The sequence below is a fragment of the Nicotiana attenuata genome, unplaced genomic scaffold (genome assembly GCF_001879085.1).
Source record: "Nicotiana attenuata strain UT unplaced genomic scaffold, NIATTr2, whole genome shotgun sequence".
NCBI classification, from domain to species: Eukaryota; Viridiplantae; Streptophyta; class Magnoliopsida; order Solanales; family Solanaceae; genus Nicotiana; species Nicotiana attenuata.
The window spans coordinates 1,007,286-1,024,312 of record NW_017670302.1 but is presented as its reverse complement, the minus strand read 5'-3'; the positions used below and the strand labels follow the sequence as shown (position 1 = coordinate 1,024,312).

General features: G+C 41.4%; 1 protein-coding gene across 1 annotated transcript; it reads left to right on the top strand.

The window, feature by feature from the left end:
* Window positions 1-1,649: 1,649 nt before the first annotated feature.
* LOC109237500 (1-aminocyclopropane-1-carboxylate synthase-like) lies at window positions 1,650-5,286 on the top strand. The gene is made up of 4 exons (XM_019403815.1): window positions 1,650-1,932; window positions 2,860-2,991; window positions 3,070-3,230; window positions 4,207-5,286. Exons 1-4 carry the CDS (start codon window positions 1,762-1,764, stop codon window positions 5,192-5,194), a joined length of 1,452 nt encoding a protein of 483 aa, XP_019259360.1. The 5' UTR covers window positions 1,650-1,761; the 3' UTR covers window positions 5,195-5,286.
* Window positions 5,287-17,027: the final 11,741 nt, after the last annotated feature.

Here is a 17,027-nt window from a genome sequence, read left to right as displayed (position 1 = left end):
CTCAAGCATCTTTATAATGGCGGTGTCTGTCCCCGATTCATTGACATTCGATTTCTCCGGTACAGGCTCGACTCTATGAACAACCTCTTGTGATGTTTCGAGCTCAATTCTGCTTGGTGCTCGATTCTGATTTTGGAGTTGCGCTATCGCAACTTGTTGAGTCTGCAACATTTTGAATATCACTCGAAGGTTAATTACGCTTTCTTCACCGCTCTGTATGTTCTGATCGGCTACTCGGGCATCTCTACGGACACTATTTCCAGGGTCGATGCCTAGATTTGCATTTAGGGCGACATGCGAACTGACATCGACGGGGTCTGCGATGGGTACTCCCTCGTGGCCAACTTGAGGCACTTCGATCCCTGGGGCGGCAATATTACCGTTTTCTCCATGGAAACCAAGGTCGTTATCGGCGTGAGTAGGTACTGCTTGCGAGTTAGACATGTTGATCCTGAAATCGAAAACATTCACAAGAACAAGTGTAAAATAGTGAGTGTTACAAGAATTAATATCAGACAATCACTATTATCCTTAGCCCCTCGGTGGACGCCAAACTGTTTACCCTTAAAATTGGATAACAATTAAACTTATAATGTGGTTATAAGGATACATGATTTCACCTAAACCAATTGATAAATGCAAAGAGTAATAATAGAAATTAATAATAATATAAATCAAACCAGTGTTTGAACAGAATTCAGCCCTCGAGCTTGAATACCCTCGAACTAGTTTGTGCAAGAACAATTAAAATGTAACAAGTTGATGAACAAGAATCTGAACTATAGAAAAGATGTTATATTACTTTGATATCTCAGAGTGTGAATTAAAGATAGAATATTGTATAGCTTTGATCTGCGCGAATGTAAGGTGTCTATGAAATGATTAGGACCCTCTTTATATAGTATAGGAATCCTATCTATGGTAACGGAAGTAAATCCCATGATTAGCCTAAACAATTGCCTTGATTTGATCCGTTCCGGGATTTCCACCGTGATCTTCGACCGTTCACGGATATCTCGCTTTTTGGTTATTGCGCTTTGCTCGAAGTTTGTCATATTTGGTCTCGATCACTACTGGCCTCGATCTCGGCAGGCACCTAGATTCTCGAATTCGATACCTTGTCTTCGTGCTCTGTTCTAATCCACTACGAGGCTGACCTTCAATGCAATTCCCTGATCTCGATCAAATAGTACAATCAGGTAAGCCCGGTTTTAACTGTATACAACTACATATATTATTTAACGTGCAATGCCCGTATTCACATGTATGGAACTAAAAAATTTGGAGCCTTTATCCATCGTGTAATCCAACCTTTAACACATTGAAAACATAAGTGTAGGATTAAAATATACTATTTAATTTCATTTTTATCCTAATTGTACTTGTGCTTAGTAGGGAGGAATTAGTGAGGAGATTAGCGAAAGATGGGGCCATGTACAGTGCATAAGTAGTGCGTTATTAACACACTATTACATAGTAAGCCGCCCACCGTATCTCAAAATAGTTTCTCAGAGGGAGAGATCGCTTTCGAATGGTTGGGTCGTTTACTTCATGGAAACTTCTTTACCACTTAAACAATAGAGCTTGCGAACAAATAACTATAAATAAGACATGACTACTGCTTAGATATCTCATTCTACAAATTGAAAACTACTAAGGGATTAGAACTCTAGAGAATTCTTAATTAGCTAAGACATACGTACGTAGTTTTCTTGCCATTCTTTTATTCTACTCTCGTTTCAAGAAATTAAGATTAAGAAGATGGGGTTCATTTCAAACATCGAAAATGAGCTGCTTTCTAAGGTAGCAACCAACAATGGGCATGGTGAAAACTCAGCCTACTTTGATGGTTGGAAGGCCTATGAAATTGATCCTTTCCATCTAACACAAAATTTTGATGGGGTTATTCAGATGGGTCTTGCTGAAAATCAGGTAACAAGAAAAAACTATCAACACGCTCGGTTCTATATTATATGTACATGATACTTTTTTCTTTTTAGTCTCTTCTAAAATAAAGAATAATATATATATATATATATATATATATATATATATATATATATATATATATAGAGAGAGAGAGAGAGAGAGAGAGAGAGAGAGAGAGAGAGAGAGAGAGAGAGAGAGAGAGACNTTAATGAGGCAATTACGAGCAATAAATGACATTAAAAGAAACGTTACTCAATCATTCCTATTAAATACAAATTCTCTAACGTATTTGGCATTTAATGCTGAATTTGGACTCTTTTACGCTATCAGATTCATGACTTCAATTCATTCCGATCTTCGAGCTTTAAATGACTCGAACAGGTACGAGTCTCATTTCATTTGAATAATAGCTCGTGTCTTTAAGTATCTTTTCTCCCGCATCTGTTGTTGCTCGTGCCTTCTAACTGATTACCACACTTTGACTATTTGACTGGTCCACGTGTCATGACACGTCATCTTCAATATTTAAATTCAGTTTTTTCCCAATACAATAGCTGCTCTGAAAATAATAATTGAAAAATGTACATTATATATATATATATATATGTATATATAGATATATATATAAAGAGAGAGAGAGAGAGAGAGAGAGAGAGAGAGAGAGAGAGAGAGAGAGACATTTGTACTTTATACTTTTTATTATCCTTGATGAAATGCGCTTTTATAGCTATAAAAATTAAGTTGTACAGTATTTAAAAGCATGAGCTCAAAGCCTCCAACGAAACTTTTGGTATGAGTCAAGTCATTCTTTTTTAAAACGCTATGCTCAGTCAAACATTTCCATTTAAAATCGAAACTGAGGGAGTATATATTGTTTAAACGATGCGTTGCCAGAAACATAGGTTTATGTTTTTGTTGATGTTCTTGCAGCTTTGCTTTGATTTAATACAAGAATGGGTGGTGAACAATCCGAAAGCCTCCATTTGCACAGCTGAAGGGTCTGAAGATTTCAAGGATATTGCAATTTATCAAGACTATCATGGTTTGCCAGAATTCCGAAGTGTATGAACTAAAAACTGAAAAATTATTATATCAACATTTCTTTTTTTTTTTTCCACCAGTTTTGTATATTATGTGCAGGCTGTTGCAAGGTTCATGGAAAAAGTGAGAGGAGACAGAATAACATTTGAGGCAGAGCGCATAGTTATGAGTGGAGGGGCTACTGGAGCTCATGAATTACTGGCCTTCTGCTTGGCTGACCCTGCAGAGGCATTTCTGGTTCCTACACCCTATTATCCTGGGTACGTAAAACACCTACTATTTTTTTTTTTTTTTTTTTGAGTTTCCTATCTAGGGTTCGGTATTCGCATTTGCATCTCAACTAATCTGGATAGGCTCATTAAAAGGGGAAGAGCTCCGATCCCTACTAGGAATTGTTTTCGTTAACAATGCTCGAACATGAGACCTTTGGTTAAGGGTAGAGGAAATCTATCTATCCCACCACAATGCTCGATGGACGGTAGAACACCCTCTCACTACTAGTATAATTTTATGAAAATACGAATATTGGTAGTAAAAGATAGTACCTCCATCCTAATTTCTTCAACACTCTTTTTGTTTATTTTTAGTTTAAATTCAAATAAACTTCAGACCATTCGGTATTTAGAATTTACTGTTTACATTTTCTTTTCCTTCATACCGACACTTATAGGAATTGTCACGATCTGCGTAGTGTCCCTCTTCACAACAAAGACAAATACTCCCTCTGTTCCAATTTATGTGAACCTGTTTGACTGGGCACAAAGTTTAAGAAAAAATAAAGATTTTTGAAATTTATAATCCTAAACAAGTCAAAAAGGGATCCATAGTATTTGTGTGGTTACAAAAGTTTCTCATTAATGGTAGAATTGTAAGTTTAAGCTAAATTGTTTCCAAATTTAGAAAGGAGTCATTCTTTTTTGAACGGATCAAAAAGGAAATAGGTTCACATAAATTGGAATGGACGGAGTACTGTAGTACATGTACAGATTCGTATTAACAATACTTTGATATTTTAATTAGCGTAGTAAATTTTCTTGTAGAACCCTTTAATTTGCATTCTTTTAAAAATTGTGTCCAGTCAACCACCCTCAAACAGATTATTATGGAGTGAGTAAAAACGCATGGTTTTCTATTTTTTGACTTTCAGCACCAGCAAAATAACATCTCCTTAGGTTCTTTTTCTGGGACAAATAGACAATAATATGGAAGTACTAAATTATTTTCAATTTTTTGCAGATTTGATAGAGATTTGAGGTGGCGAACTGGGGTACAACTTTTTCCTGTTGTTTGTGAAAGCTCTAACAATTTCAAGGTCACACGAACAGCCTTAGAAACAGCATACCAGAAAGCTCAAGAATCCAATATTACCGTAAAGGGCTTGCTTTTAAACAATCCATCTAATCCACTGGGAACTATCCTAGACAGGGAAACATTAAAAGACACAGTAAGATTCATTAATGAGAAAAACATCCACCTCGTATGCGACGAAATATACGCTGCCACAATATTTAACAAGCCCGATTTCATCAGCATTTCCGAAGTAATATTGGATGAAGATGTTGAATGCGACCGCGATTTGATACACATTGTTTATAGCCTGTCAAAGGATTTAGGCTTTCCTGGATTCAGAGTCGGGATTATTTACTCATACAACGATGTTGTAACAAACTGTGCACGAAAAATGTCAAGTTTCGGACTAGTTTCAACACAAACGCAATTCTTGATTTCAAACATGCTATCGGACGAAAAATTCGTTACAAAATTCATTGGTGAGAGTAGTGAAAGGTTAGCGAAAAGGCACGACATGTTCACTAAAGGACTTGCACAAGTGGGAATTAACACATTGAAGAGTAACGCTGGCTTGTTTATATGGATGGATTTGAGAAGGCTTCTTAAGGAACTAACATTTGAATCTGAACTCGAACTTTGGCGAATAATTATTAATGAAGTTAAACTTAATGTTTCGCCGGGTTGTTCTTTTCATTGTTCAGAGCCTGGTTGGTTTAGAGTATGTTTTGCTAATATGGATGATGAAACTATGAGGGTTGCCTTAAGAAGGATTAACAACTTTGTGATTCAACGTAAAGGGATTGAAGGAGGAGTCAAGAAATTACAATGTAGGAGGAGTAAATTGGAGATTAGTTTATCATTTAGAAAATTGGATGATTTTATCAACTCTCCTCACTCTCCAATGTCTTCGCCTTTGGTCCAGGCTAGGACTTAAAAGGAAAAACAAGGATTTATTAGCACTTGTAATGTTTCTTTTTCTTTATGATAATTCTTCGAAATTGAATGAAGAGTCAAAGTCTTAACCACTGCTTTTACTGCAGTACTTAGTAATATTTGTGTTGTCCATTCTTTGGCCTTGAACATTTTTTTACCTTGGCTTTTAATTTTACTGAAGAAACGGGTTGTTGGGGTTTACCTTATTTTTGAAATTTCAAACTGAAAGGACGTAATAAAAGTGTTTCCAAAATTGTACAGTTATACAATAATACAGAGTTGACTCTCTTTTGGAAGGATTTGACTTATTACTTTATTTAGGAATGACATAAAATTCATAAAGATTGCTACGCGGTAGCCATTTTAATTTGGATGGTAAGACTTATCCGTACGCACTTAAAAAATAGGGTAGAACTTATCATTAGGCTGCTAAATTCTTTCTCTAATATCCATTAAGTTCAGAGTATCTGGTCTGGACTAAAACACTCTTCGACACAAATTGTTAGGACCGTCCAAACTCCAACTCATTAGTATTCTGACTATCATCAACAAGTCAACTAAATCTCTTAAAATCCCTCCATTATCTAGCTTTTGATATTCCTCCGTTAACTACTAGAAAACTGATATATTTCGTCCAAAGCATACCAATCGAAGTCGGTCGGAAAAAAAACCGACAGAAAACATCGGAAATTAAGTAAATTGGTCGCAAAAATTAAAAAAAATATTTCTGACAACGGAAATAGTGGTCCCACAGCAAGAAAATAAAAATTTAGACCGATTTCGGTCAAAAATTGGTCAATATTTGACCAAGACCTGGTCATACTTGTATATAATCTACAAAAATAATTTTTTATTAAAATTTTTCAAAATTTCCGACCGATGTCGGTTGGAATATTTGAAATTATGATTTGCCGCCCAAGGCAATTGGTTTTTAATATAACAAAAATTATATATATTTAATTTACCAACCGGAATGTAACGACCCGACTGGTTGTTTTGCTTTCTAGAACCCCGATCCCCTAAATAAGACTTCCCGTACTTGCTGTTATTGATTTATGACTTCCCGGGATGATAGGTTCTGGATTTGGAAGAGTTTGGGTTGAAATCGGAACACTTGGTTCCGTAAGGTTAGCTTAAAAGGCCAAGTTTGACTTCGGTCTACATTTTGAGTAAACGACCTCAGAATCAGGATTTGACGGTTCCATAGGTTCGTACGATGATTTCGGACTTGGGCATATGCCCGGATTGGGTTTTGGATGACCCGGGAGCATTTTGGTGCCTAATAGTGAAAGTTGTTCTTGAAGGTTTTTAGAAGTTCTTTAAATTTGGTTTAGAGCGGGTTTTTGTGATATCGAGGTCCAAACGGAATTTTGAGACCGAAAATAGATCCGTAATATCATTTAAGACTAGCACACAAAATTTGGTATCATTCTGAGTAACATAAGTACGTTTCGGCACATTTAGAAGTAGATTGAAGAACTTGAAGTTCATAAGTTTGATTCAATTGGTTTTAGGGTGTGATACATAGTTTTACTGTTTTTTTAGGCGTTCCGAGGGTTAGAGCGAGTCTGTTTTATAATTCCAAACTTGTCGGTAGGTTCGGGCGCAGCCCCGGGGGCCCTGAGTGTCTTTCGGACGAGGCTCGGCCTAAGTGAAATTTTTTAGCAAGAGCTGAAACTCCAACTGCTGTCATAATCACACCTGCGGTTGGTCAGGTGCGGTTGAAGCATCGCAGATGCAGCCCAAGGAGAGGAGCCCAGGCTCCACAAATGCAGCTCCTTTTCTGCAGAAGCGGTCATCCGTCCGCAGGTGTGGCCCCAGCCGGCCCGGCCCAACTCCGCAGAAGCGAGACCATAATTGCGGTCCACGCACCGCAGGTGCGAAAATTGCTGGGGCAGTGAGTTTAGTTAATACGGGAATCAAGCCAATTTTCTCTCATTGTTTGGACGATTATTGGAGCATTTTGAGAGGGATACCACCTAGCTTTTGGAGGTAAGTAATTTCTACCTATTGTGAGTTCAATAGATAAATTTGGGGTAGATTCTAACATGAAAATTGGTAGAAATCATGGGTTAGATGAAAAACCTAGGGTTTGACAAGAATGGAATTTTTACCACGAAATTTACCATGAAACTTAGTGATAATCAAATATTTATGTTCTTTAGGTTATGGGTAACAACTTCCTTCGAAAATATCTGGAATCCGGTCATGTGGGTGCCGAAGGTGAATATTAGGAATCTTTCCTTTGGGTTGGGTAATCACTTTAATAGTTAGAATATAAACTTTTGAACCTATAATGCTTGGTTTTTACGCTATTCGAATAGTTTTGGATTGTTCGGCTCCGATTTGAGGGTTTGAGCGCATTCTTGAGTTTGGAAATAGGCTTTGAAGCAAGGTAAGTCTCTTTTCTAACCTTGTAAGAGGAAAATTTCCCCATAGGTGAACTTAATTAATATGTGGTTATTTGTGGGGGCTACGCACGCACGAAGTGACGAGAGTCAATATGTAGCTACTATTCCTGTTATATCCGGGTAGCTTTAGGTTTACGCCATGCTTTGTGGACACCATTATTTGATTATATGTGCTAATTGTAACGAAAGGAATTAAGTTGAGGAATTCTAAGAATTTAAAGGCTTCAAGTTGGATTGTGTTTATTTTAAAAAGAATCAAGAAAGGGTTATGATTTAAATGATAAAATTATGTTTTGATCACGTCGCATGTATGATTCGCGAGCGGGGTTATGTTTTGACCGCGTCGCATGTATGATTCGCGAGCGGGGAGAATAGATACATATATGGTTCGCACCGTTTGACCCTCGGCAGTGCATAATTTACTTTTATGTTGGATCAGGCCGAACGTCCTCGGTGGTATCTGTGTATGATAATACAATTGGAACTCTTTATAGTTTGTATGATTGGTTGCTTGAAAAATCACTTGTTTTAAATAAAGAAAGTGCCTTGACTTCTTAAATATGATGGAAGGGTTTTTCCAGTTATTATTCTTGTTTGAGCTTGTTGTTATCTACATACATTGATTTAAGAATTGGAACTTCATATTATTATACTATTGGCCCTAGTAAGTGTCGGAGTCAACTCCACGTCACTACTTCTTCGAGGTTAGACGAGATACTTACTGGGTACATATTTTTATGTACGCATGCTACACTTCTATACTTGATTGTAGATGTTTTGAGGCTGGTGCATCTGGCCATCAGCCCGACGCGTAGACTCGACTCCTCAGCTTGAGACTTCCCGGTGAGCTACCCTCTTGAGCCGTTCTACAGCAGCTGGAGTCTCTTTTATGTCTTTATTTTCATGTCTATTCCTTTCCAGACAGTAGGATAGTATGATTTTGTATATTTTACTAGATTGCCCACATACTTATGACACCAAGTCTTGGCACACACACTAGTAGACTTATGATTTTGGTTTACTTACATGATTATGATTAATATTTAATGCTTCCACTTATTTATGCTTAAATTTTAAACTCCTAAATTTTTATCAAATAAGGAGAAGTCATTACTTGCTAATTATTTAAACGGGAATTCACTATTTGATTAGTGTTGGCTTGTCTAACAACGGTGTTGGGTGCCATCATAGCCTAATATCGAATTTGGGTCGTGACAGCATGGTATCAGAGTACTAGGTTCACGTAGGTCTCACAAGTTATGGGCAAACCTGGTAGAGTCTTGCGGATCGGTACGGAGATGTCTGTACTTATCTTCGAGAGGCTATAGGGCGTTAGGAAACTACTCTCTACTCATCTCCTACCGTGCTGTTGATGGTTTACTACATTTCCTTCTTCTATTCTCGCACAGATGGTGAGGACGCGTATGAAGAACGTTCCAGACCCAGGAGGAGCTGCTCCTCCCGTTGCTAGAGGCCAAGGCAAAGGCCGGGGGAGGGCACCAGCCCGAGGTAGGGGACGAGGGCATCCCAGAGCTGTCCCAGTAGCACCACCAGCGGATCCAATGGAGGATCCCGTCATCGAGGAGCATGGCGAGGTGCCTGTTCGCCAGCCCCGGTAGATTTCATGACGGGACCGAGCTTTCAGGAGGTCATGGGTCGTATGCTGTGTTTCATGGACACTATGACTCAAGCTGGTTTATTTTTAGCAGACCCAGCCACATTTTAGACAGGAGGGGGAGCACAGACCCCTACTGTTCAGGCTCCTAGGCACGCAACTGCCGTATATCAGACTCCGCGTACACTATCCATGGGCGGGGCCCAGCCAATTGCAGTAGTACCTGAGCCTAGACCAGCTGCGGACAGTGATCCGCAGAAACTACTTGACAAATGTACTAGGCTACACCTTCCTCTTCGGTGGTGAGCGGCTTGAGGACCCCCAGGACTTTATTGACGGCGTAGGGACAGGCTGCACAACATGAGGATATTGGAGTCCCATGGAGTAGATTTTACCACTTTCCAGTTGGAGGGCATGGCCCGTAGATGGTGGCAGTCTTACCTTCTTGGCAGACCAGCGGGTTCTCCTCCCATGACTTGAGATCAGTTTACACGGCTTCTATTGGGAAGGTATATTCCACCCTCCCAGAGGGATGAGTTGCGGTGTCAGTTTGAGTAGCTCGAGCATGATCAATTGTTTGTGACCGATTATAAGGCAAGATTTTCTGTGTTGTCTCGCCATGTACTTATGATACTTCCTACGGACGCAGAGAGAGTGCAGAGATTTGTTACAGGGTTGCACCCTAGTATTCACGCTAGCATGGCTGAAGGTTGAAATGAGTACTTATTATCAGCTAGTGGTGGAGATTGCTCGGAGGATTCAGGGCTATCGCTAGAGGGGTAGAGAGCAGATGCAGCAAGACAAGAGGACGTGATTCTATGGAGAGTTCAGAGGTGCCCCAGCTAGGGGCAGAGGTCAGTTTGGGAGAGGTCAGCCTAGCAGGCCTACATATCCAGCACCACCACCACCTCATCGGGGTGCTCCAACGCGACCCTATTTCAGCGATATGCCAGAGAGCTCTTACCGCCCACCAGTTCATCATTCTTCCAGTGCTTATTTCAGTGCCATGCTTGAGAGTTATACCGCCCACTAGCCATTTAGGGTTCTTCTAGTGGGTATTCAGGCCATCAAGGTCAGACATCGGGTCAGCAGTCTATGGTACCGAGAGGTTTTTACGAGTGTGGAGATCCGGGTCACATAAAGAGGACCTGCCCCAAACTTCGGGGCAAGGCAGTACATCAGGGTTATCAGCCCATGATTGCAGCACCAGCCGCCCGATCGCCCAAAGGTGGGGGACAGGCTGGTAGGGGCCGTCCTAGAGGTGGAGGCTAGGCAGGGGGAGGTCAGCCAGCTATTTTTCAGCCAGGCGATGGCCAGCCAGCTGACGCTCGAGCTAGATTCTATGCTTTTCCGGACAGACCAGATGCAGTGGCCTCAGATGTCGTGATTTCAGGTATTATTTATGTCTGTAGTATGGATGCTTCGGTATTATTTGATCCAGGGTCTACCTATTCATATATGTCATCTCTATTTGCTCATTTCCTGGATATTCCTCGCGAGTCATTGGGTACTCCTGTTTGTGTGTCCACTCCTGTGGGCGATTCTGTGGTTGTGGATCGGATCTACTAGTCCTGTGTGGTTACATTCTGTGGTTATGTGACTAGAGCAGACCTTCTGTTACTTGATATGATCGACTTTGAGGTAATCCTGGGCATGGACTAGTTATCCCCATATCACGCCATCCTTGATTGTCATGCCAAGACTGTTACTTTAGCGACACCAGAGTTACCGAGATTGGAGTGGAAGGGTTCCTTTGTTAATGCAACTAGTCGGGTTATCTCTTTTCTGAAGGCTCGACATCTGGTTGAGAAGGGTTGTTTGGCGTATCTAGTATATGTTCGGGACACCGTCGTAGAGTCTCTGACGATTGATTCAGTGCTAGTAGTCCGGGAGTTTGCCGATTTGTTTCCTTTTGACGTTCCGGGCATGCTGCCAAATCGTGATATTGATTTCTGTATTGATTTAGCTCCAGGTACCCAGCCTATATCGATCCTACCGTATCGTATGGCTCCCAAGGAGTTGAAGAAGCTGAAGGAGCAGCTTGAGGAGTTAATAGCAAAGGGGTTTGTCAGACCAAGTGTATCACCTTGGGGTGCACCAGTGTTATTCGTGAAGAAGAAAGATGGGACTATGCAGATGTGCATTGATTACCGCTAGTTGAACAAAGTTACCATCAAGAACAAGTACCTGTTGCCGCATAACAATGATTTGTTTGGCCAGTTGTAGGGTGCTAGGGTGTTTTCTAAGATCTAATTGAGATCCGGGTACCATCAGTTGAAGATTTTGGACTCTGATGTTCCTAAGACTGCTTTCCATACTAGATATGGCCATTATGACTTTCTAGTGATGTCCTTCGGCTTGACTAATGCCCTAGCGCCGTTTATGGATTTGATGAACCGGATGTTCAGGCCTTATATTTATTCTTCTGTTATCGTCTTCATTGATGACATCTTGATTTACTCACGTAGCCTGGGGGAGCACGAGTAACATTTGAGAGTTGTGCTTGAGACGTTGCGGGAATATAAGCTATATGCTAAGTTCTCTAAGTGTGAGTTTTTGCTAGAGTCTGTGGCATTCTTGGGTCATGTTGTATTGGAAAAGGGTATTAAGGTGGATTCCAAGAAGATTGAGTCAGTTCAGAGTTGGCCACGTCACACTTTGGCGACTAAGATCACGAGTTTCCTAGGGTTAGCAGGTTATTATCGCCGATTGTGCAAGACTTTTCATCCATTGCAACACCTTTGACTAGATTAACGCAGATGGGTGCTCTATTCCATTGGTCCAATGATTGTGCGGTGAGATTTCAGAAGCTCAAGACACCTTTGACCACAACACTAGTTCTAGTGTTGTCATCCGGTTCGGGGATGTATGCGATTTATTTTGACGCTTCACGCGTTGGCTTAGGTTATGTATTGATGCAGGAGAGGCGAGTTATTGCATATGCTTCACGTCAGCTGAAGATTCATGAGAAGAATTACCCCGTTCACGACCTAGAGTTAGCCACGATTTTTCATGCTCTTAATTTATGGAGGCATTATCTGTATGGGGTGTCATGCGAGGTTTACATTGATCATCGCGGCTTACAGAATTTGTTCAAGCAAAGGGATCTCGATTTGAGGCACCATAGATGGCTTGAGTTACTGAAGGATTATGACATCACCATTCTTTATCATCTAGGAACGGAAAATGTGGTCGCAGATGCCTTAAGCAGGAAGGCAGAGAGTATGGGTAGCTTGGAATTCATTTCAGCATAGGAGAGGCCACTCGCTTTGGATATTCAGTCCTTGGCTAACAGACTTGTGAGGTTGGACATTTCAGAGCCCGGCCGAGTTCTTGCGTGTGTTGTTGCCCAGTCTTTATTATTGGGGAAGATCAAGGCTTGATAGTTTGATCATCTGCATTTGGCAGTTCTTAGAGAGATGGTACTACAGGGTGGTGCCAAAGAGGTTTCTATTGGCGAGGATGGTGTTCTGCGACTCCAGGGTCGCCTAGGTGTTCCTAATGTCGATGGCTTGAGGGGGAGGATTCTAGAGGAGGCACACAGTTCACGATATTCTATTCATCCAGGTGTTATGAAGATGTATCGTGACTTGAGACAACATGATTGGTGGCGACGGATGAAGAAAGACATAGTGGAGTATGTAGCTAGGTGCCTAAAATGCCATCAGGTCAAGTATGAGCACTAGAGGCTAGGTGGCTTACTTCAGCAGATGACTATACCTGAGTGGAAACGGGAGAGCATTACTAAGGACTTTGTGGTTAGATTGCCGTGGACCTTGTGGAAGTTTGATGCAATTTGGGTCATTGTCGACTTGTTGACCAAGTCGGCACACTTCGTTCCGGTTTAGACTACCTATACTTTAGAGAAGTTGGCCCAAATTTATATTCCAGAGATAGTTCGATTGCATGGTGTGCCTGTTTCCATCATATCTGACAGGGGCCCTCAGTTCACTGCGCATTTATGAAGAGACGTACAGAGTGAGTTAGGACCCGTGTAGAGCTTAACACAACATTTGATCCTCAGACCGACGGGCAGTCGGAGCGGACAATTCAGATATTCGAGGACATGCTGAGAGCATGTGTGAATGACTTTGGAGGATAGTGGGATCAGTTCTTGTCTTTGGCCGAGTTTGCTTAAAACAACAGTTATCAGTCCACCATCGAGATGGCTCCATTCGGAGCTTTATATGGTCGACGATATTGTTCTCCCATCGGGTGGTTTGAGCCCGGCGAGGCTAAGCTATATGGTACAGATTTGGTGAAAGATGCCTTGGAAAAGGTAAAGTTGATCCAGGAGCAACTTCGCACAGCACAGTCCAGACAGAAGAGTTACGCGATCAGAAGGCGCGGGATGTATCATTTATGGTTGACGAGAAGGTTCTCTTGAAAGTCTCGCCGATGAAAGGTATTATGAGATTCGGGTAGAAGGGCAAGTTGAGCCCAAGGTTTATAGGCCCCTTTGAGGTGTTGAGGAGAGTTGGGGTGGTTGCTTATGAGCTTGCTTTACCTCCTAGCCTCTCCAGGGTTCATCCAGTTTTTCATGTGTCTATGCTTCAGAGGTATCATGCCGACTTGTCTCATGTGTTAGACTTAAGTACTATTCAAGTAGATGAGAGCTCGGGTTATGAGGAGGAGCCAGTTGCTATTGTTGATAGACAAGATTGCCAGTTGAGGCCCAAGAGGATTTCTGCGGTAAAGGTTCAGTGGAGGGGTCAACCAGTCGAGGAGGCGACCTGAGAGTCCGAGGAGGACATGCCGAGTAGATATCCACACTTATTTAGCACTTCAGGTATGAATCTAAACCCGTTCGAGGACAAACGTTTATTTAAGAGGTGGAGAATGTAACGAACCGACTGGTCATTTTGCTTTCTAGAAACCTGTTCCCCTAAATAACACTTGGTTTCTTAAGGTTGGCTTAAAAGGCCAAGTTTGACTTCGGTCAACATTTTGAGTAAACGACCTCGGAATCGGGATTTGACGGTTCCAATAGGTTCGTATGATAATTTCGGACTTGGGCTTATGCCCGGATTGGGTGTTGGATGACCCGGGAGCGTTTTGGCGCCTAATAGTGAAAGTTGATTCTTGAAGGTTTTTAGAAGTTCTTCAAATTTGGTTTAGAGCGGGTTTTGGTGATATCAAGGTCTAAACGGAATTCCGAGACCGGGAATAGATCCGAATGTTATTTAAGACTTTCACGCAAAATTTGGTATCCTTCCGAGTAGTATATGTACGTTTTGGCACATTTGATGTAGATTGAAGAACTAAGCTTCATGAGTTTGATTCAATTGATTTTAGGGTGTGATTCTTAGGTTTAATGTTGCTTCGGGCGGTCCAAGGGTTCGAGCGAGTCCGTTTATGATTCCAAACTTGTTGGTATGTTCGGGCGGGGCCTCGGAGGCCCCGAGCGTCAATCGGATGAGGCACAGACTAAGTTGAAAATTTGAGCAAGAGCTGAAGCTCCAGCTGCTGTCATAACCGCACCTGCGGTTGGTCAGCCGCATGTGCGAGCTCGCAGGTGCGGTCGAAGCATCGCAGATGTAGCCCAAGGAGAGGAGCTCGGGTTCCCGCATGTCATGACCCAAATTTCCCACAGTCGAGACCGTGATGGCGCCTAACCTTTAAGTTGCTAGGCAAGCCAACCATTAGGGATTAATACGCTAACTCTTAAATAATTCGATAAATAACAACAATTAAACCATAATAGATTAGAGAAGTGCGGAATTTTGTAATAACCCAATTAATACTTGGATAATACCACCCACAATCTGGTGTCACAATCCACGAACTACTAAGATTTAGCCAGTAGATCAAGCTACCAGCTAGACTCAGGGTCAACTCGGTCCAGTACCAAAATCTTCACAGAAAGTGCAGAGTGCAGTATCAGTTCAACTGACCCCATGTAGTGGTAAGTGCCGAGCCTATCCTCGGCGAAGTAGTGACGAGGCAAGGCCAAGACAATAACATAAACTTGTGCAGTTATACAATATACGAGCAATACAAATAATAGAAGCTAACGAATAATAACGGGAGGGGGGAAACATGCTAAGTGGAGTACAAGATCATTGAAATAGTAACACCAAAGAAACACAACAACCAACATGCTTTCCACCAATGGAAATATTAAACGTAGCAACAACAAGTGCACGACATCAGCCTTTGTGCTTTTACTCTCATCCTCACCATACTGAATGAAAGAAACGATGATAATGAATATAGAATGGCATGCCATCAACCATCGTGCTTTACACTCTTCCTCACATGATAACAAATATGAAATGGCAAGGCATCACCCTTCGTGCTTTTCACTTTTCCTCACATGAAAACGAATATAAAATGGCACGGCATCACCCTTCGTGCTTTACACTTTTCCTCACATTATAATGAATATAAATGGTACGGCATCACCCTTCGTGCTTTACACTCTTCCTCACCAAAACAAAGAACAATAGCAACAGGGAGATGGAATTATCAATAACAAGCCTCACTTCAACATTTGGTTCCACAACGTCAACCTCAACTTTGAGTCAATACTCAGTCAATATCAAATTGTGTAAAACATGATACGAGTTGCTCAACATACAGAATAACAAGTCTAGGCATGAACAATATGAATAAAGAATACAACGATCACAAGAAGAAGACTCACTCACATGCTATGACTCGACAACAATGCATAGGTACTCGTCACCTCACCTATACGTTGTACTCAACAACTAAACACGTAGAAAATAGGCAACAATACCTAATCCCTAAAGCTAAGGTTAGACACAACACCTACCTCGCTCCAACGACCAACTAGAAGCTCAATCACTGCTTTACCCTTCACACAAGCCTCCAAACCAGTAGAATCTAGCAAATTACCAACCAAACAATTCAATTTAAGCCTTAGGAACTACCCACGATTGCAAGGAATTCAATTTAGGCCATTCTTGAAAAAGTCAACAAAAGTCAACACCCGGGCCCGCTTGGTCCAAACCCAAAATTCGGACCAAAACCAAATTACGGATTCACCCCCGAGCCCGGATATATAATTGGTTTTGAAATCTGACCTCAATTTGAGGTTTAAATCCCCAAATTTCGAAATCCCTAGTCTCTACCCAAAAATCCCCAATTCCACCATGAAAATCCTAGATTCTTGGTTGAAATCTTGTAAAATGAAGTGAATGATTGAAAGAAACTAGTAAAGAATCACTTACCTATGATTTGGAGACGAAATGGTCTTCTGAAAATCGCCTCTTGTGGTTTAGGTTTTGAAAATTTGGAAAATGAATAAAAAATCCCGTCTAAGTCCCTTTTACACAGCTGCAGATGTCGCATTTGCGACCTGAGCTTCGCAATTGCGAAGCTCGCAAATGAAGGGACCATCGCAAATGCAACGTCCTTCACATCTCTGCTGCTTTTGCAATTGCGAAGTTAAGTTCGCAATTGCGAACATGAACCTCCGAAAATGCGACATAATGATCGCATTTGCGATCACTGCCCCTCCCTGCTTTACTTCACAAATGCGAAGAATTCTTCGCAATCGCGAAGACTGTATGGCCCAGCTTCTCTTCGCATTTGCAATGAGGAGCTCGCAAATGCGGAACCTGCAGGGTTTGCAATTGATGCCTAATCTCGCAAATGCGAGATCAGAGGCCAGCAACAAGATCGGTTATACCAGCAAATCATTCCAAGTTACAACAGTCCGTAGCCTATCCGAAACTCACTGAGCCCTCGAGTCTCTAAACCAAACATGCACACACATCCTAAAACATCAAACGAACTTGCTAGCGCAATCAAATTGCCAAAATAACACCTAGAACTATGAA

Excerpts from the sequence above, each read along its gene's own strand:
- LOC109237500 (XM_019403815.1), top strand. The coding sequence starts at position 1,762 with ATGGGGTTCATTTCAAACATCGAAAATGAGCTGCTTTCTAAGGTAGCA. Across the intron at positions 2,992-3,069 it reads GTTTGCCAGAATTCCGAAGT|GCTGTTGCAAGGTTCATGGA; the intron begins GTATGAACTAAA and ends TATTATGTGCAG. Across the intron at positions 3,231-4,206 it reads CCTACACCCTATTATCCTGG|ATTTGATAGAGATTTGAGGT; the intron begins GTACGTAAAACA and ends AATTTTTTGCAG.